This window comes from Lissotriton helveticus, chromosome 9 (assembly GCF_964261635.1).
Source record: "Lissotriton helveticus chromosome 9, aLisHel1.1, whole genome shotgun sequence".
Lineage (NCBI taxonomy): Eukaryota > Metazoa > Chordata > Amphibia > Caudata > Salamandridae > Lissotriton > Lissotriton helveticus.
The window spans coordinates 374,456,446-374,478,079 of record NC_136070.1 but is presented as its reverse complement, the minus strand read 5'-3'; the positions used below and the strand labels follow the sequence as shown (position 1 = coordinate 374,478,079).

Here is a 21,634-nt window from a genome sequence, read left to right as displayed (position 1 = left end):
AGGTACAGGCAGAGGTCGCCTTCGTGAAGCCGGACATCAACCTTCTTCCTCTTCCTCCTCTACCTCCCCAACCCCTCCTGGTAATGCAGGAAAGCAGCCCTAGATCCGCCATCCTGGATCATGTAGGTCCCGTGGGAGGCCGACTTACTCATTTTCTACAGGATTGGAAATTGATCACTTCGGACTTTTTGGTTTTAGATCTGGTAGAAAATGGGTACGCCTTTCCCTTCAGGGAATTTCCTCCTCCTTGCCAAGGGTTCTGCACAGAGGATCATTTACTTTTCCTTCAGAAGGAGGTTCTTGCACTGTTACAAAAGGGTGCGATAGAGGTGGTTCCGGAGCAGGAAAGGGGTCAGGGACACTACTCCCCAATATTTCCTGATTCCCAAGAAGGATGGCTGGTTACGTCCTATCCTGGACCTCAGAATTTTAAATCTGTTTCTCAAGCAGGAGAGGTTCAAGATGCTCACCCTAGCGCAGGTTCTTCAGGCGCTGCAGCAAGAGGACTGGATGGTGTCCATCGACTTACAGGATGCGCATTTTCACATCCCAATCCTGAAGTCGCCAAGGAAGTATCTCCGATTTACAGTTGGGTCAAAATACTACCAGTTTGCAGTTCTTCCGTTTGGTCTTACTACTGCACCTCGAGTCTTCACCAAGGTGATGGCAGTGGTGGCTGCGCATCTCAGGAGGTCGGGGATTCCGGTTTTCCCCTACCTGGACGACTGACTTCTGAAGGCAGATTCTCCAGGGAAGGTGCTTCATCATCTGCAGGTAACAACTCAGCTGTTGTACAAATTGGGTTTTTCGATAAATGTACCCAAGTCTCAACTAGTGCCCTCACAGCGCACCCTGTTCATAGGGGCAGTACTGGATACCACTGTGTTTCGAGCTTTCCCACCTCCGCAAAGGATTCTCGACATTCAGGAAATTATTCCCTTGTTTTACAATGGAGAGGTTGTTCCGGTTCTGAAGGTCCTTCATCTGCTCGCTTCCTGCATTCTGTTGGTCAACCATGCACGCTGGCTCATGAGGGCGCCCCAGTGGTGCCTCCGCAGGCAGTGTATCAGCACAACGGAGATCTCAGGGAGTCAGTCAGGATCTCCATAGAAGCTGCAGCAGATCTGTCTTGGTGGAGCGTGGAGGGCAATCTGTCTCAAGGAAAGCCCTTTCACCTTCCTCCATCGGTGGCCACAGTAATATCGGATGCCTCTACCCTTAAGTTGGGGTGCTCATCTGGGGGATCTGGAGATCAAGGGTTTTTGGTCTCCAGAGGAGAGACTGCTTCATATCAATCTTCTGGAATTGAGGGCGATACGTTTGGCGCTCAAGGCCTTTCTCCCATTCCTTTGCAGCCAGTCGGTTCAAGTCGGGACGGACAACACTGCCGCGATGTGGTACGTGAACAAGCAGGGAGGAGTAGGGTAGTACCGTCTCTGCAAAGAGGCGTTACGGCTCTGGTCCTGGGCTCAGGACCATTGGATTTGCTTGATGGCAAGTCATCTGGCCGGGGTGCTGAATGTGCGTGCGGACAGTCTCAGTCGGCAGTTTTCCACTGATCACGAGTGGAGGCTTCATCAGGAGGTAGTTCAACACATCTTCCAGACGTGGGGATCTCCTTGGGTGGACCTGTTTGCCACTCTCGAGAACGCTCACTACCCGTCATTCTGCAGTCTCCAGTTTCCGAGGCAGGGAGCATTGGGGGACGCGTTTCAGTTGAATTGAAGCTCTCAACTCCTTTAGACGTTTCCGCCCATACCCTTGATTCCTCGGGTTCTGAGGAAGATTCGCCTAGACCGGGCACAAGTTATATTGATCGCCCCGGATTGGCCAAGAAGGGTGTGGTAGACAGACCTCCTTCACCTTTTGTGGTACCACCTGCTCCATCTCCCTCTCAGGGTAGACCTCCTCTCGCAGTCAGGGGCAGATTCTACACCCCCACCTGCAGAGCCTGCACCTTCATGCCTGGAGATTGAACGGGGCAACCTGAATTCTTTCTCTCTCCCCCCTGACGTGGTGGATGTTATATCATCGGCCAGGCGACACTCCACCAAGTCTATCTACTCCTATAGGTGGTCAAAATGTGTTAAATGGTGTGGAGAGAAGTCTATTGATCCTTTAAAAGCTCATCTTTCTGATGTTCTTTGTTTTTCGCTGCATTTGGCCAAGCAGGGTTGTGCGGTGGCCACTGTTAAAGGATATTTGTCAGCTTTATCGGCATTTCTTTGTTTGCCTGATCAGCCATCTCTTTTTAAGTCTCCAATAGTTTTAAGGTTTATTAAGGGGATTACTAACATGTTTTCACCCACTCCATGTATTATGCCCCAGTGGATTTTGAATCTACTTTTAACTTTCTTAATGGGTTCCATGTTTGAACCTATGCATAGTTTTCCTTTAATGTACAAACATTACTTAGGCTATAATAATGATTATTATAGCCTAAAGTAATGTGTGTAATTTGTGTAAATCTACAACTGTCCCTCTAGTGATACGGTTACTATCTTAAAACACTATATTGTACCTTTGCCTTTCCCGCCCAAGAACTTGGCATGCTGTTTTAGTTAGACACCCTAAGTAGGAATATTCAAATCGGACATATCCCTTGTTGTCCATTTGTTATTGGGACTTTTTTCCTTTGTACATTATTTTCCCCCCAGTCCCTTACAAGTCTGTGTGGGGTCCTCCTCCCTTTTTATAGTTTTCCTTTAAGACTGCTGACATTCAAAATGGTCTTTCTTGTGGCTATCACTTCGGCTAGGAGGGTGAGTGAGCTTCAGGCTTTGAGTTCAAAGCCTCCGTTTCTGACCATACATGCTGAAAGGATGGTCCTCAGGAGCAGGGCTGATTTTCTGCCTAAGGTGGTAACTCCCTTCCATTTAGGGCAGTCCATTACCCTTCCTACTTTCTATCCTCCCCCTCACCCTTCCAAGGAGGAGGAGAGGCTTCACTGTTTGGACCCTAAGAGGGCGATTAGTTTTTATCTGGATAGAACAAAGGACTTCTGTCAGGTTGATCAGCTCGTTGTGGGCTACGTTGGACGCATGAAGGGCAAGGTGGTGCACAAGCGCACTTTATCCAGGTGGTTCATCTTGTGCATCAAGATCTGTTACGCTCCGGCTGGTAAGGAGCCTCCTGAAGGCATTAGAGCTCACTCCACCAGGGCTAAATCATCTACTTCTGTTTTGTCCAGGGGTGTTCCTATGTTGGACATCTGTAATGCTGCAACTTGGGCCTCCCTCCACACGAAGCATTACTGCTTGGATTCCAAAGTGAGGATGGATGGCCATTTTGTGCACTCTGTTTTGCAAGACTTTTTGGTATAGAAGGGTGGACACTCTCCTCCGGGAGTGGGACTGCTGTGGGATTCTATTCATAATGTGAGGAATGCACAGGCAGATGTATCTATCACAAGAACAAGTTGCTTACCTTTGGTGATTCTTTTTCTGGTGGATACAGTATCTGCCTGTGGATTCCTCACTGACCCACCCGCTTCCCCATCGTCCACCCTCTTATACCTTAAAAAGAGGTATTGGTTAATATGGTTATTTCATATTGTCATTTTATGTTGGCTCTATATGCCTTTATGTAGGTTTATAGGAAATGTTTGCTTTCTTTGGTTTCCTATTTCACTTTACACTGTGTGTATTTGTGTGAATACTGTGCACTGTGTATGCATTGTCTCTATGGTCGGTCCGCCCGTTTGCCTTGGTGGCACGGAAAAAATGGTGGAACTGATGTCATCACGCCGATGTGGTCCTCTTGTGACTCCAGTGACGTCATGCGAAGCCGCGTGCGGAGCCATGGTATTGTGACGACCTCGTCAGCGCGGGGAGCTAGGAAAAGTTTCAGCGGAATGCTGGCGGTGGGGATATTCATAAGGTGAGGAATCCATAGGCAGATACTGTATCCATCACAAAAAGCGTCACTGATGGTAAGTAACTTGTTCTACCCCCCGCCAGACTCATGATGCAGCCTCTATTCTCGCTGTCACCACATTAGAATACATACAGTTATCTGAAATATGGTCCCATCAAGTCCCATCGTGCCTCTACGTCACTGTACCAGTTCACGCCAGCTGCTCAGGTCCAGCAATCCTCCAGGGGGGCAACTCATCCCCATCCCGGTAGACCAGCCAGCAGGAAGTTCCCAACAAACAACTGTCTACAGTCCACTAGCTTGAGGGTTGCTTGGCCTCAACTTCCGGCGTATCCTCCACCACTTCCGAGCCACTGTCAGCCGATGTAGTAGAGGTGACCGCCTCCACCAGGGCCCTGGTTTTTTCCTGTCCCAGTCTCCGGCTTTCCACATTCAGCGTTTCATCATGACTACCACTGGGTGTCCGACACGGACCTTCTTCAGCTTCTCTTTTTTCATCCTGCAGACCCATTCCAGCACTCTTTCTGCAGACAAGCTGGGGCCGCCCTGGCCCGGGGTACGACCCTCTCCGTTGACCTGCAGCCAGTCCCATACGTCTTCCGACCTTGTGAAGAAATATAAACACCGTATGTGCACCACCTTTAGCTTTGCCAGATAGAGCAACATATACCATAGCTTTTCATTTCTGCTTTACCCCCCCCCCCAACGTTTTCCTTTGTTGCTGGACTCGCTGTGTGTAGTTTGGAAACATTTGTATTACATGGTTGTCTAAAGCTGGTTTCCCTTGCCATCGAACCGTCTGTAGGATGGCGTCCCTGTCTCAAAAGCTGAGAATCTTTGCTAATATGGTTTGTGGTGGTCACCCCCCTCTCCCTCCTGGAGAGGGGGTGGTGCTAGGGACCAATATGTCCTTTCCACCACAAAGACCGGTGACAGGACAGCCTCCAGGAATTTTTCTCTCAGTCATTCGTCCAGGAATAATTCAGGCATAGCGCCCTCCACATTTTCGGGTAACCCAACAAAGCGTAGATTGAATCTTGGGGATCTACCTTCCGCGTCTACAGTATTCATTTTCAGTCTTTGCGGATGTCCCATGAGGGTGGCCACCGTGGCTTTAAGGGACGACAGCTCCTCCAACAATTGGTTCACCTATTGCTCTGTCGCAGTTGATTTTTCTGAGACTTTACATAGGTCTGCCCCCAAACAGGTTTATATAAAGGGAGACCGAGTCAATTTTTGCCTGGGGCCATCGATCGCTGCCAGGATCTGGGGCCCCGTAGGGCCCTGTAGCACCTGTAGGACTCCTCCAACCTCACTCGGGGGGCCCACCCACGGCCCGGAGACAGTGAACTGGTCAATCTTTGTTTGTTGTGCCCCATGTAGCACCCTGTCTTTGCCCATTGTCGATCAGCCGTTGGGGCACACCAGCAGCACACACCCCAGGCCAGGGCAACAAGGAAGCCCACGTGCTGTCTCCTCTCTGCCCCCGCCAGTAGAACCCACCCAGTGTGTGATCAGTGGGGACCTCGGAAATCCGTGTGGCCGAATTCGCTCATACAAGGGGTTTGACAGCAATCTGCGCAGGCTAGCCCTTCCCCCACACCCCGGGTCTTATTCTCCACTTGTAAGGGGGCTCATGGCCCTAAGCAGGTGTTGCCCCCCCTGCTGGCTCTGTTGTTCAGTCCCCAGTATGGGGGAAGGAGGGTGGAGAGGAAGGGCTCCAACACCCCAGTTGCAGCCAGCATCCCAAGTCCCCATTAGAATACCATCCAGTGTGCCACTGGGGGGAGGGGAGGATCAAGGCACCCCAGGCACTGTCTCTAAGTTAAAATCTCATGCAGCCCAGCACACCCTCCTCTGTGCAATATACACTGTGGCGCCCCTTCTTCATCGCACCATGGGCTTTTGGGAGCTCTAACAAGCCTGTTTTGCACTGCAGGGCTATGTCAGCTCCAGGTGATTCTGCTGATATGTGCCTCTGTGTGGTAGGAGGGCAGTGGGGCAGCCGGTCACAGGGGCCTCCCCCACCCATCATTATGCCAATTGCACACAGGGCCCCAGACGGACCCGATACACTCCATGGGGGTCGTACGGATATCATGGTGACCCCAGAACAAGTGCCTCAGTGGGGAAGCTCATCGCAGTGGCCCACTGTTTACCGCACTCGCAGTCGCTGTCCCCCCCAGGCACTGCACTGCCCGACGTACGCAGCTGCCCAGGCCTGTTCACTGTGACGCTGCTTCCCTCAGTGAAGTCCACAGGTGTCACCGCCACCAGTGGCTCCCCGTCAGCAAAGCCGACCATGGAGTGACCAGGCTGCACATTTCCTTCTGTGGCGATCAGTCAGGGTGCGACGCTAGCTGCACCTGCAGTCATGGCTGATGCCGAATCGCAGTGAAGTCGGAGGCTTCAGAGGCTCTGCAGTCCTCTTGCAGGGATGACCTGCTATACACTGGTGGCCAAGCGTGCAGAACCTCCGTTAATGGCCTCATTGCCATCCTTGGATGAGCCGTTTTGTGTGTCGTGGACTTTGAGAGGTGGGAGAATGATTCAGGATTGTATTGGCAGGCTGGAAGCTACGCTTTAACTGCTCCCAGTCGGCCATCTTGCTGGTCACACCCAACCCCCTTTGATAATGTTAAACAAAATATTTTTTATAAGCAGCCAGTGGTCCCAAGGACCACTGCCCAATTTTAAAAAAAGAAACGTAAACATTTCAAGTTGTTTTTTTAAACACATCCCGATTTCTTTTAAAGAAAATGGGCTGCATTTAAAAAAGATGGCTTTACTTAAAAGCAATCACAGACATTGCAGTCTGCGGACCCCAGCAGGCCACAATCCCTGTGATGGCTATCTTTTCTAGTGTGCCGCAAACTGGACCCTATCTCTTTAGTATTCATGAGGTAGGTCGATTTACAACCCACTAGGGATCACTAACTTAAATAAGTAATAGTAATTTTCTGATTGCGATTCGTAAATAATAACATTTAGGAAATTGCTGATCCTAATGTTAGTGTATCCGGCCCGAGACGTTTAGCCCTCTGGTTAAAATTGAGAGGCTGAGTGAGTGGTTCGAGAGAGGGAACAGTGAGCCGCTTTACAGTAAAGAAGCTGAGAACTCAGAGGGTATACAAAAATACTTGAACTAATGTGAATGTCTGCCTATACCTCCTCATAATCTTGCTTAAAGCTGCTATAGGTTCGGTTGAACTACGACAAGCACTCAAAGGGAAACTCATTGGAAAGTGACCAGGCCCAGATGGTCTCAAATTAAAGTTCTATGAAACTGTCTCCACTCCTTTACAAAATAAATATTATAACCCTTCTTACAGATCACTAGCCTTACCCCTACAATGTTCGAAGCAGGGAAATTCCTTATTTACAAACTGGGCAAAGACTTATCTAACTGAAATCTTCTCACCCGATTGCCCTTCTAAATACAGATGCGAAACTCTGTACAAAAATATTGCAGATGTCCGGCTCCCCTTCTCCTAGGAATGATTGATTGTGATCAAGTAGGTTTTTCTCGTAATAGACTAGGAAATTATAATATTACAAGCCTTGCTCACGTGGTCGAAAAGCTCATAAACGTAATGTCCTACCACTAATTCTTTGTTTTGATTTAGATAAAGCTTTTAATCGAGTGAGCTGAGCTTTTTTTCTGAGTGGTGTTAAATAAACTTTACTTACACCCTAATATGATGAACAACAGTCTGCCAGAGCATACATTTCCCTCTGCAGTTATACGGATGAATGGACAGTGGACTCATCCCAACACACTACCCAGGGCAGTAGGAAGGGGTGTCCACTCTCCCTACTCCTCTTTGCCTTTGAGGTGGAATCTCTAGCTATACGGATGAGACAAATACAGACAATAACTGGCATCCTATTTGGAAGCCGAATGCATAAAGTTAGTTTTTCGCAAACAATGTCCCCCACACATTGACTAATCCCTCCAAATCCCTCCCATATCTACTGGAGGCCCTTGAGGAGTTTTGACAGGTATAGGGCTTTAAATTAACAAGGAAAAAGACCACATCCTCAACTTAAGTATCCCTCAGCAGATCTCCATTCCCTCCAAACTTTTATGCCCCTCCAGTGGGCAACCACTTCAATTGGATACCTGGGCCTTAATATTAGTCAAGTCAAGTCAGAGAATCTTATATAGCGTACAGTCACTGGTAGGTCTCATGGGGCTTGCAGCAATTCCTGAGCCTGGGGGGCAGATCCGATTTGCGTTATTATTGGTCAAATAACCATGTTTTCAATTCTTTGTGGAAATGCTGGTGGTCCGCCATAGAAAGAAGATGGAGCGGCAGCTTGTTCCAGTGATGGGGGGCAAGAAAGGAAAACGATCGGCCCCCACTACGTGTGGTACGGACGCGAAATGGCGTGAGAAGAAATTTTGAACTAGATCTTAATGTTCAGTCAGGCTGATATTTTTTAAGTCTTTTCGCTAAATAGCCAGGTCTAGTACCATATATACTTTTATGAGTTAGGCAGAAGAATTTGAAGTGACCTCTTTTCCTAACTGGTATCCAATGGAGGGACCTCAGACTTGGGGCTGAAGGAGATCTTGGTGGTAGGTTCAAGAGCAGTCTGGCCGCCGTGTTTTGCAAAACTTTCAATTTAGAAAGGAGGTCTTCGTTTAGGGAGGCTAATGAGGCATTCCCGTAATCCATACAGCTTACAATTAGGCCCTCGATCAAAGGCTTCCTGGCTTCAATGGTTAGCCATTTAAAGATTGTAAGTAACTTGCTCAGAATCCCGTAACAAGTGCCCAGCATGAGATTGACATGATTTGTCATAGATAACTTGTTGTCAATCGTTATTCCTAGGTTGCAGACTACTTGTTTAGGGGACGGACAGGGACCCAGTGCCTGAGGCCACCAACTGCTAGACCAGTACTCCTCAGCCCTGCCAAACAGAATGATCTCGGTTTTACTGCAATTCACTTTGAGAGATGGACTAAACCCATTTGGGTAGAGATCGGCAAAAACATTCTGAAGGACCGTCAGAGATGGCCACAGGCATGCCGGTCATGACTGTGTTTTATCAATATCATCAAAATGAATATCCTTTCCAGAGTTCTCTTCCAGGCGCTCTCAATTCATATATCATTGTTGGATATCACCCAATTTCAGACTAAAATACATTTGTTTATACTGGGAGGGGGGGTAAGGGTCGTGGGTCAGGGTAGGAACCTTTCATCCCTAAAAAGATTCTTATGCTTCCTTAAGACAAAGGTGGTCTGGCATGCCCTCATTTACTGGAGTATTACTAGACAGCCCTTCTCCAATATATCTCTTTGTGGTGAGAGAGAGCGAGAAACACAGGTTTTTTGAGGCCCAAGAAGGATAGAGCAGTATCTTGCAGTTCACTATGGGCCCTACGGCGTGATTTAAGTCATGGTGTGCGGCCCACCGTACCACCATGGGGACAGAGTAAATATCCTCCGTCCACATCACGGAGGGTCCACCCGCCTCATTTATAATTGTCCGCCCAGCAGGGGGTCACTTATGAAAACATGGATAGGAACCTCTGTCATTGCTATTTCTGTCAATACATTTAACTCTGTGCTACGATGTAGTGTAGTGCCTATAATCCCAATAGACTCTGCGCATTGAAATAATATATCCTATAGATGTGACGTAGGACTTATGTCGACTAGGTCTCTATCGAATATATTAAACTTAATTGTGAGTGCCAGCTAGCTCAAAGGTCACTAGAAACTTTCTTGAATAAACAAGAAGGGATTAGTTTCTGACAACCGCATAAACATGACAACTTTGTTCCCCCAAGATAAAACGTATCTTTCAGAGTCGTGGAAATAATAGATAGATATTTCACTCAGTCAATTGTGCATGCTTCGTTTCACCAGAGGTGCAGAGACATAGAGAGACGGGCGTTTTCAATAAAAGTATTTATTGAACAGTCTTCTTTCTCATGCAGAAGAAATTAACTGCTACAATCGGAATACTGGCTGCAAAGTATAATACGTACAGCAAGAAGAGTATTATAAAATAATACTGTAAAAGCATGGTATGGTTTCTAAGCCATAAAATACATACATAAATAACAAAGACTAAAAGTACTCAACTGGTGCTTCTAAAATACACCTATCCCAATGTACCTAACCTAAGTCTGCACGAGGGAAGAAGTAAGTCTGGTGTAGCATAGGTTTAGTATTCTTTACCAAGAATCTATCCAAGATTTCTCTTAGGGTCTAATCAGCTCCGTACCTTGGTTTAGAATGAAGGAGGTCTGGTATCTCTCTGTCTCGGGACTTGATTTCCCAACACCCCGCAAGGGGAGCTTGGAAACACTGGAGATGGATTTCTCGGCAAGAGAAAAGACAGCGTCTCTCTCAGTGCGTCAGCTGGAGGGTCGGCTTCCTTCGGCTTTTGCTGTAGCGAGCTGCATCGGGCAAGTAGATAGTCGAACTGCTCCAAACCACTGTGTATTTGCTAGGGCAAGTGTGGGAATATTTATACCTTGAAGGTGCCGAGTTTGGCGTAAAGTTGGACATAATAACGTCATCAAAGAATCGCAGTTCTTTGAAAACTCCATGAGTTCTTGGACAAATCAATATTCAAGCAAGGGGAAGTCCCTGACTGCTGAAGCCGAGTTTTCCAAGAAATCGTTGTGACTTTTCGGAACTTGTGGAAGTATCCATGCCTGTATTTGGACTGCATGGGCTATGTCTAAATATGGTTATGATTTCTATGCCTATATAAGGACAAGGTGATTTATACCTATATAAGGGCATGAATCAGGAAAATTACACTAGGATCCTAAAATGCTATACAACATTGGGGCTGCATCAGCAGGACGTGGCCTTGTAGCACAGATTTTTTTCTTTTTTGTTTTTACAAAAAAATTCCTGAAACAGGATTTTCTTTTTTATAAATAAAAAATGTGCAGGGGGAGCATGATGAGCAGTATTATAGTGTTACTGTCCATTACCGCCAGATTGTTCCTGACAGTAAAGAACAGTAAAAAAATGTCTACCTGTCTGCCCATCTAAATTTGGTGGGCAGATATATAGTCATTTCTCTAATGGTTCTTACTCCTTAGGGCCGTCAAATAAGTTTGGCCACAGAGGAGACAGAGTAGCCTCCGCCGTGGCCAAACTTAAGGTCCACCTGTAATTAAATTAGACAGGCGGCCCACTATGTTGGCCGGGAAGGAACTCCATCACATCCGCGACAGAGTTCTCTTCCTGCCAACATATAAATTGGGCACCTTGCTTGGCCAAACAAAACCGTTCTCGACAAATGGGACCAAATAGCAGCCAAGAAGGGCTTCACCACTTTCCCCCCCTCGTACACACCCATCACTTGGTACCCCGACTTTAGACCAGCTGCGGACGCCATATCCTTTTCCTGAATGGGTGGAGGGTGACTGCTGAACCCTGCGAAACCTGTTTTCTAGAAAAACTTAAGGGAATAAATTAAAATATTCTGCTTTTATCAAGCAAGATTAATACAGCCTCCAACATTCCATATGCTTTCTTCCTGCATATTTTTGGGCATCCTTAGCCTTCATATTCAGAGATGCTGTGGGGGTGTACCTGTGCCCAAATTATAGACATTTGATAGGACTAACTTGTGTAGTTGGACACACTGAAATGCATAACTGTAAAAAGTGGTCTCTCTCAGCTCTGCAGAAGGGGACTTCCCCAGGGTAGCAGCAGAAGGACATGAACAAAAGATAGGAAGGAGTGTGACCTAATCCAGATGGCCTCAGACAATGGTCTTTGTGTCAGAATGTGACTCGTGTCTGTGTATTGAATCATGGAACAAGTACCATGTTAACATTGCTGATCAGGGGAACACTACTAAAGGACTTCGTTTTTATAAAGCAAGTTTTAAAGAGCTTATTACTGAGCAAGTGCACAAATGTATTCCTATGCATGCAGTCTCATTCAACTTGATGACATGCGATGTGCATTGATGCACTTGTTTGATCGATAAAATATGTTTAAGAAAAAATGCAAAAAGATGCTTTAGGAGAACCCTTGGGAATGTCTGTTGAGCCTCGTGCGTCCACTGGGTTGTATAATGAGTATCAACATTATAGAATCAAATTAAATGGCAGATTAAATCGGCCCATCCATCACAATTTCTATTAGAGTACGTTAGTATCTCATGGCACCGGCATCTTGCTTGTTGGTTTTCTACGGTATACATTTAAATGGTGGAAACCATAGCTCTGGGACAACCCTATGAACTGAGCGAGCACAGTGGCACAAGTTCCATTTGGCATTATGAGGTCACACAAGGTTTTGCATAGACGCCATTGTGACATGCAATTTAGGTTCTTGTCTAGCCTCACACAGCGACAAGATGCGATTATTTGAACTAGTAGCAAGCAGCTGTACCACGAGGAGCATGCCTGAAGAGTTGAAGGTCGGCTGTTTGCCCCGTTCTCCTTTTTTAGGGTCTTTTCTACCTTCATAGCTTAATGCTTGGGGGGAAGTGTAATCCTAGATTTCACTGAATTTACAGGTACACATTTGATTTGCTCCTAAGCTACGATGAAAGTTCCTGGAGTATCATTCTGGTGCCTGGGGAAAAGGGAAGACTGCAGTGCCCCTCACAAACTTTGTCTCTTGCATTTCAGTGCTGTTTTTAAATGGTTGTCTCGAAATGGGTGCTTACAAGAAAATGCAAGGCATATGCAGTGTTTGAGAGCATGACAAAGTAGGCATGTTAGCAAATCGATAGGATAAATTTGTCGCTGATCACTACGTACATCTAATACATGAAGCAGTATTTCCGTGTACAGTGTTTTTGTTCATCAGTACAGACTTCCATTTGTTTTTGTTTTTTACTTTAGGATGCCTTATTCTTCCTGAAGGACTTTTTCAGTAGCCTTTCTTCCGAGGTGGAAGTTCTGATGACTCCAGACCCAGAAGGTACAATTGTTTAACACATAATATTCACTACATTATACAGTGGAATTTTACTGCAGTTTGCTTAAAAAATGTTTTAATCAGATAGACTCAAATATCTCTGTAATATTATTGCTGCCTAGTACCCAATCTTTAATGCTGTTTCAGGACCTGCAGCCCTGGTTTTTCCACAAAACAATTTCTCATTGTCATGCTAATCGGTGAATGATGGCTACATGTGTAGTGTATGGATGGGAGAAGGGTGTTGGTAGTAATCAGATCTGTTAGTGTTGGGTTGTGGTGTCGTGTGTGAGGCTTACGGAGTGTGGTCCAGACATGGTGCTGTAGAATATGTCTGTGGTTGTAATCCATGAGTGTGAAGATAGGATCACAAACCGCATATTACAACTACTCTATGATTGTGGCATAGATTTAGATGAATCCATCATTTGGGCAGAGCCATTCTCAATATCCTGTCATCCTTTTGTGAATGGCTTTCATGAAACATTTTCTTGGTATCTACATTCTCTGTTGTCCATCCCTTATTGGTTGTCTTTCTTTGCATTGAATAATCTCTAAACTGCATCAGGACAGGGTCCCTCATGATTTAAACCATTGAAAATACACTGCATTCAAAATGAGGAGGATGTGTTACCATCTCCAGTCTGTGATCATTATTTAGCCTCGGAAATAAACAATCTCTCCCTTCAGAGATTACACTTTTATCTTCTTACTGAGCTACAGCTTCAGGACTGTACTAATGCTATCTACATCTTGCATGGCAATCATGTGTTCAAATGTGACAATATTTCCTTCCTTACTTTGAGATACCCCGCACTCGTACAAATGTTTTTTAATTATAACCCCAGCACACATCCTCGTTCCCCATGTGAACTTCTGTCAGCTAAGTTTAATGTTTAATGCTTAAAATTCACCACAATGCATGTTTTAGCTAAAGGAAAGTAGATTGTTGTAGTAACAAGTCTTGATACCAAATGGGTATATTTTGGGACAGTGTCCCAGGTAACAGTACAGCGAGGCCGTGGAGCCACCAAGCCTGCCCTGCAGCAACTACCAAAGTCAGAACCCAGTAACCTTCTATAATATGACAGTGCTTACATGCATAAATATTCTGAAATGAGCAGTGGGCAAGTGACATTGCCCCTTTTAGGTAAAACACATCTACTATATTTACACTACACAATTAGGTGACAGAATTAAAATACAGCAGTATAACAAATCGTCCTTCTGTACACTGGGCAAAGACATAACAAAATAAAATATAACTTGCAGCCTAACACCCCCATTGTGAAACATTGTCCCCTTTGTTATGGCATAGGAATTAAAACCACATCACAATCCAAAATGAACATCAAATTCCAAAGAACAGAGGAAAACAGTGCAGAAAATGACACAGATCTTACTCAAGGATAAGTCTATGCAGCCTCACAGGTAGTTGCCTTATCATACCCTCTTCTTCATGCACACAGGGTGTGGAATGACATTCAATGTCATGGCTTGTCAAATCTGGCTGTGCACCTCTGAACATACCCTGTTCATCCATCTGCATTATAACAACTGTTATGATGTGTGCTTTGTGCGCGTGTCGCAAGACCAATATTCCACGAAAGTAGGTGAGATTTAAGATGAAGTTTATTTCGTAAATAACTCCTCCCCAGCGCGATGCATCCCGACAGCGAAGAGCCCAACAGTGACTGAAGGACTTTAAGGCTCTTCCACTGAACGTACACGCCGCACGGGGACATTGCATTTAAACAATAACAAACATAACATGCTGGGCATCGCGCGGCACCCCACGCGATGCTAGGAAGCATCGCGTGGCACCTCGCGCGATTAACAATAAGCACGCCACTACAGCACGTGTATGTGTCTCGTGGGTGTTGTGTGCGTGAAGGTGTCTCGTGTGTGTATCTCGTGAGTGTTGCTATATTCTCTTTGACATGTGCTGATTCTAAAAGAATGTTAGGCTGACGACACTCGGCAGTTGCACTGGACTGTCGAGGTGGTCGGATGCCAGGTTGTGCACTTCGAATAAACTTACTTTATTCTACATCCTGCTTGGCTGTTCATTGAAGACATATCACAACAACAACCTTTCCTCTTGCCCTCCTTTTCATGACACACATGTCCTTCCTGGTTCTCCCACCCTTCCAACCACACAAAGCAACAGTCCTCTTATTTAATTCAGGGTATCTGATAGAGACATCTAGCTGCAGATTCCTTAACTTTTTAATTTTTCCCAGGTGTCAGACTGGATCCGACATTTTTCAGCAGTCACTCCGCCCATTGGGGGGCGGTGCCTTATGATTCTGTGATGACATTTTCTCCGATTGTGACGTCAGTGGAGTTATATAAGTTCCTTCCGGCGAGTGAACATCAGTTTCTTCTTTTCTGCACTGCAACGTGGTTTTGGAGTAGCAGTCAGTCAATCAAATAATCAGGGTTGGTAAAGCTCAACTACTCACTCATGAGGGTCTCAAGCAACTGGGGGGGAGTTGGTGGCTCAGTTGAGTTCTGGGGTCAGCCGAAAAGCCAGGTATTGAGGTCCTTCCTGAACTGGGGCAGTGTGGGAAATTGCCAGAGGTGGAGGGGAGAGGGTGTTCCACGGTTTGGCTGCGGGGTAGGAAAAGTACTTTCTTCCCTTTCTAGTCTTGCTGATACGTAGGACGGTGGCCAGTGAGAGCTGGGCTGATCGGAGGTGTCTTTTGGCTCCGTGGAAGCAGAGGAGGCTGTTCAGGTATGCGGATCCGGTGTTGTGAAGAGCCTTGTATGCGTGGGTGAGGAATTTGATTGTTATTCTCCTTTCGATTGGAAGCCAGTGGAGATCAGGGAGGTGTTGGGTAATGTGACTGCGACAGAGGATGTTGAGGATCAGTCTGGCTGCAGCATTCTGGACAGTCTGGAGTTTGCATAGGATTTTCTTGTTGATTCTGGCAGAGTGTTGCTGTAGTCCAGTCTGCTGCTGCTGAGTGCGTGCGTAACAGTTTTTCTGGATTCAGTCCGGATCCATCGGAAGGTCTTTCGAAGCATGAGGGTTGTTGAAGCAGGTTGAGGAGACGGCGTTGATCTGGCGATTAATTGTGAGCAATGAATCTAGTATGATGCTGACGTTTTGTGCGTGGTCCGTCATGGTAGGGGGATTTCCGAGGGCGGAGGGCCACCAGGAATCGTTCCATGCGGAGGCGGTGGAGCCTAGGATGAGGACTTTGGTCTTTTCTGAGTTGAGTTTGGGGCAGCTGTTCTTCATCCAGGTGGCGACGGCTTCCATCCCTTCTTAGAAGTTGTGTCTTGTGATGTTGGGCTCATTGGTGAGGGAGAGGATCAGCTGGGTGTTGGCGTATGAGACGATGTTGAGCCTGTGGTTCCTGACAATGGTTACAAGGGAGGCCATATAGACTGTTCCTGAGACCTTTTTTCTGGCCTACTTCGACAGTTTTTGTCGGTTGGGAACAGTGTGCCTTTTTTCCCATTTCTTTAGGCTTTAAGCCTTTTGAGTTTTGTACTCGACAAATGTCGGCTACAGATCCACATTCTGTTTGAAAGTGGTGTTTGGGAAAACACCACAATTCTGAGGATTGTTACTCCTGCCAGAGGCCGAAGCCGACGGCGCTCAAGGAAAGCCATATAAAGTTACTCGCGGCACATCTGTCACATTCCATGGAGATTTCACGGCCTCAGTCTTCATCTTCCAAAATGGAGGTCCGTTCATGGAGCCGTTCCAGTAGCCAAAGCTCCTCGACGTCTCGGGGATGTTGCTCTCCAGAGATGCCTAAAGATAAATGTTGGCGTTTGAAGTCACAGCTACCTCTGACTTTGCCCCATGGAGAATCTGTTTCTCACAGCTCCTCTGGCTTGCCGGTTGAGGAGTCCATACAAGACTTTAACCCGTGTCTTCCCGTCTTTCCAGGAGCCGGGGCATCGATGACCCAGATGAAGGGTGTACTATAACTCTCTGCCTCTCATCTTTGGCCCTCCGCCTTCCTCTTGAGCTCCCTCGGGTTCCAAAGAGGTGAGTGGAGCTACACCGGCATTAAGGCGCTTCAGTGATAGGCAAAGTGATAGACTTAATTACTTTTTCTCTGTTTATATGTTCTTTAGTTGTCCATATACTTGGGCTGTATAGGTGATACAGAAGTTATATTTTTTCGAGCTAGCCTTGTTAGGGCATTGACATGTCCACTTTTTGATTACACCAGATTGGTGTTCCTGCAAGTAGCAGATGTTATTGTTTTAATACTGTCTTTATCAGTTTATGTGGTAAAGGATGTCTAAGGTATGTTTTTCCTTTTTCTTTTTTCTATGAAACTAGGATTCATGCTCAAAAGGTCATTTGCAGGTGTGTCTTTCGGTTAGGGAGTTTACCTTTTAACGTACTTTTTCGAAGCAGTTCGGTATGCTGTATGCATTGCTGTTGACTTACAGCAATTTGTATAGAGCTTGTACTTATGCCAATTATGAGACCTTCTATGCTGAGTGTATACTTGGTTTTTGATGTATACTCAGAATTTCCACTTCAGGGTAATGATAGTGTCTGGTTTGTCCAATGCAGTCCTTTTTATTAATTTAGCAGAGTGCACTTTTCATTTAATTCAAGTGGTGCACGGATAGCTTTTGCGTTGGATAATATTTGGGTTATGCTTTCCGGTGAGGGGGTCAGGCCAACTTTATTATATGTGGTGTTCCATACCTGCGCATAGGAATTTGTTCCTTGGAAGTGTGCTCCCTTTTTCCTGGAGACATTACGTTTAGCAATTTGAGGTCCCTGATTTGTAATCTTTTGAATACACAAAGTTTTGGTTTCCTCCGTTTTTGGAGGTGTTATTTATTCTTATGTCCAATTTTTTTAACATGGTTGTCCCGTGAGCTTTCCTACTGAGGTTATCTGAGATAAAGTGGCTGAACATTTACCTTAGTGCTGTTTACGGCCATGTCTTACATGGCTGAGAAGATTTCTGTTTTTTTTTCAAAAGAGAAGGTTAGTTTTTTGATCCTTCTTCACTTTAAGAACATTCTGGATATTTCCATATTCGTTGGCGTGGGCACTACTGATAGTCATACATTTCCTGTCCTGTCGATGTTATCTGTCTTTTTGGGGACATTTCTCTTTCAAGCATTTCTTATTTTCTGTACCTAACAGCCCTTTTACGGGATCATAGGGTGACATATGATCTGGTGCTTCGTGGGTTATTATAGAACTAAATATGTATATTCAAGTCCGGTCAGATTGAATTTTGGTTCATATGCCTTGTGGACAGTTACTACAACTGGTTTTCTTTTTTGGGGGGTTGGTTTATCTCATTTGTCTTGGCTTTCCTGGCCAAGTGTGGTAATAAGTGCTTGCTGCTGGTAAAGGCTCCTTTTCATGTAGGTCTACTTTAGGTAGTACAAGCCTGTTGGGATACTTTTGACGGGCAGCATTATCTAAATGCTAAGTCTTCGAAGGTGTTTCATCAAGGGTGCAATATCTTTCTTGATATTATATTGTATGGTATTTTGGGACTGGTTTTTCAGTTCAGTTTATCCATGTGTGTATACAGAGTTTGCATAAGTATGTTGCATATGTGTTCACACATGCAGATATATAATTCTGCTATATGTAATAAGAAGGATATTACATTCTGTTTTAAAGTTTAGATCTATATGTAGGCGTGGAATGCGGATATATATATCTAGGTATAATTGATTAATATAAATAGCATCTTCATATCTCTTTAATTGCCATTTTTTCATCTCTACAGACACTATGCATTTTGTGATTATTCGGGTGGCCATTATGGTTTTAAAAAAAAAGGTTCTTTGTTTTAGGAATGGAGTATGACATGAATCCGTCTGGACACATGGTTTGATCTTCCCGACCTTGCAATAAATGTTTTTTTTTATCTTGGTTTTAATGGGAATGAGGTTTGGAAGCCCTTTTTTCTGATGTAGAGAATGTGTGTTGCTTGACATATGCGTTGCCTTTGGCCTTTCTAGTTCAAGGACTCAGATAACCTTTGGAGGTTAAATACTATTGCCTGTCTGTTGTCAGATGTCTTCTGAAAAGTTGTTATTCTGTTCCTCTTGAGGCTTTAGTTTTTCTGTGCCTGCGGGGTTGTTTCTTATTTACATTCGCTGTGGTCAGTACCACGGTTTTTATAGAGAGCCATGCTCTTTTTCAAAGAATTCCTCCACATGTCTGGTCTGTGGTGGATTTCGACCAGCTGGTTCTCCTTGAGAGATTTTGTAGGATTCGCCAGGAGACCCTCCTCCTAGTGCATATAGCTATGGTATTTAATTCAAAAGTTAAGGAATCTGCAGCTAGATGTCTCTAGCAGATGAACAAGTTACTTACCTTCAGAAACATATTATTTGGTAGAGACACAGTCTAGCCGCAGATTCCTTAATGCCCTGCCCATCCTCCCCACTTTGCAAACATTCTGTAGTGTGAGGGTAACCCCTTTTCATTGCTGGTTTTATATACCAGTGTTCACTGTTTCACGTAATTGTGTGATTCAACGGACCAATCTTACTTCTTAAATCTTGACTTGTTATTGCCATGCCCTTCATTTCCAGTTGCTTCGTCACACCATTGGGTCTTTCCTTAAGCTTTGTCTGGGTATTATCATACCATTTATTTCCATTTTTAAATTATGTTTAAAAAAATACATTTACTTTTTGGCAGACTGTTTCCACAACCAGTTTCTATAGTGGCTCTGTGTTTTGGCGTGGTAGGTTGCACAGAAGAAACTGACATCCGTGCGCCAGAGGAAACTTATATGACTCCACTGACGTCACACCCGGAGTCAACATCATCACGGAGTCGTATGACGTCCTACCCGGGCAGGCAAAAGGACTGCTTAAAAATATCCGGATTTAGTCTGATGTCTCGAGAGAGTTCAAAAGTAAGGGAATCTGAGGTTAGACTGTCTCTCTACCAGATAATACGTTACGGAAGGTAAGTAACCGTTTCATTATGTGGAACCACATGCCATACGTGAATACATTCCACCTCTTGTTAATGCTTTCTCCTTTCTGTAGTGATTTGTCCTTCACTCAGTTTCTGCGTCTTATTCTCTAGCACTTTGGGTTGACTAATTTCCTGCTTTCTCCTTTCCCATCCTTAATGAGCTCAGAACCATGGCTCACAACAAACAACCAAGTGTCCTGATCTTATTAGACCTATCAGCGGCATTCAATATGGTCAGCCATAAAAAGTTGTTGTCCCGTCTTCTTGACCTGTGCATCAGTGGGCTAGCACATCAATGGCTAGAATCGTTTCTATCAGACCTGACTCAGATGGTTCAGTTGGGTGAGCATACTTTGGCTAAGGGCACTCTTTCCTGTGGCATGCCTCATGACTCCGCACTATCCCTGCTCCTCTTTAATATCTACTTGCAACCTCTGGTGGAGACCCTGACCCACATGGACTGCAGAGTCTTCAACTATGCTGATGACACCCAACTACTCATCCGGATCAGCAACTCTAGCCAGGCCCAGAAAACGGCCCAAAAGCTGCTCAGTTTCACAGTGAATTGGATGACGGCCAATTCTCTGAAAATAAACCCTGACAAGACTGAATTGCTCGTCATTCCCTCAAAAAGCAGCCCCTGGTGTGACCTCTTTTGGCCACCGGAACTGGGTACCGCCCCTGTACCAGTCCCGGTTGTAAAAAGCCTTGGGATAAAAACGGACTCTGAGCTGTCCATATCTAGCCAGGTTACCACGGTGGTGGGAACCTGCGTAGGACTGTTGAGGCAGCTACGAAAACTGTCTCCTCTTCTGTCAACGTCCTCACTACAAGAAATTGTCTCTGCCACCGCAGAGCGTTGTCCGTCTTGCTCCCACAAATCTGGAATAATCTACCTGAGGACCTTCGTAGAGAACCGGTCCTCCTCACATTTAGGAAACACTCAAAACACTCCTATTGAGAGAGATGTTAACCACAGTGGAACTTCCGTTTGCTGTCTTGTGTTATCAGTCTTTAAGCCAGTGATCCTAGGCACTCTCTCAAAAAGAGCTTAGAGACCTGAAGGTGATTTTGCGCTATATAAAACGCATTTCACATAACATAACATCCTTACTCCTTTACCACCAACGTGGTAGCAACTTTATTCTTGATTTTTTCCCCCTTGTTACCTGAAAAGGTGTTTTCTTTTTAAAGGCATTCTGAGTGGGGCAATGTGCCGACACTATCTCCTCCGAAGCCTCTGTGATATTCTTCATCTATTCACTACCATTTAAATGGTCCCTTCTATCAGGTAATTCATCTCTTCAACTACACCATTCCCAGGTGAATTGTATGAGTTTTCTACATGCCTCACTCTTTATACTCTCACAAACCTTTCTTTCAGGTATCTTATCATCAACCTAAATCCCAGGGGTCCTTCATGTGTTAAGGCCACTAATCTTTTCCTTGGTCTACACTGAGGGCTGTAACTCTCACCACTCAACACCAAATCTTCAGAATCATCTTAACTCAGCTCACCTTTCAATTTACAGACAAATCGCAAATAAGGCTGCAATTCCCCCCTCCCTTTTCCATCCTTCCTCAGTTTACTACTTCCTGCAGTTCATTATCACCAGAGGTTACCTGAACTAATAAGAGAGGCCCCTAGGCATGCACTGATGAGGCCATTTCAGGCCTGGAGGTGCTGCCTGCACTGTCAAAAGTGACAGAGGATTTGGGCCAGGCAGACTTGTGCAAAACACAGACAAAATGTGTCACCCTAGAGGGGGAATGTGTAACCACCCTAGAAATCCTAGAATGTCCGGGACGTGCTCAGTCCCTGAAATGGCAGACCTGAGAGTGAAAGGAGGATGTCTGCAACCTGAGGTTGTAGCTCCCCACTCTGAGTAACCTAC

At 45.4% G+C, this 21,634-nt stretch overlaps 1 protein-coding gene across 1 annotated transcript in view; it reads left to right on the top strand.

Annotated features, from left to right (window-relative positions):
* Positions 1–21,634, top strand: part of ATG2B (autophagy related 2B) — a 1,105,913-nt gene that overhangs the window by 849,504 nt on the left and 234,775 nt on the right. Inside the window, exon 35 of the mRNA XM_078660122.1 lies at positions 12,718–12,796. Coding sequence (XP_078516248.1) covers positions 12,718–12,796 — 79 coding nt within the window. The remainder of the gene's footprint in view (positions 1–12,717; positions 12,797–21,634) is intronic.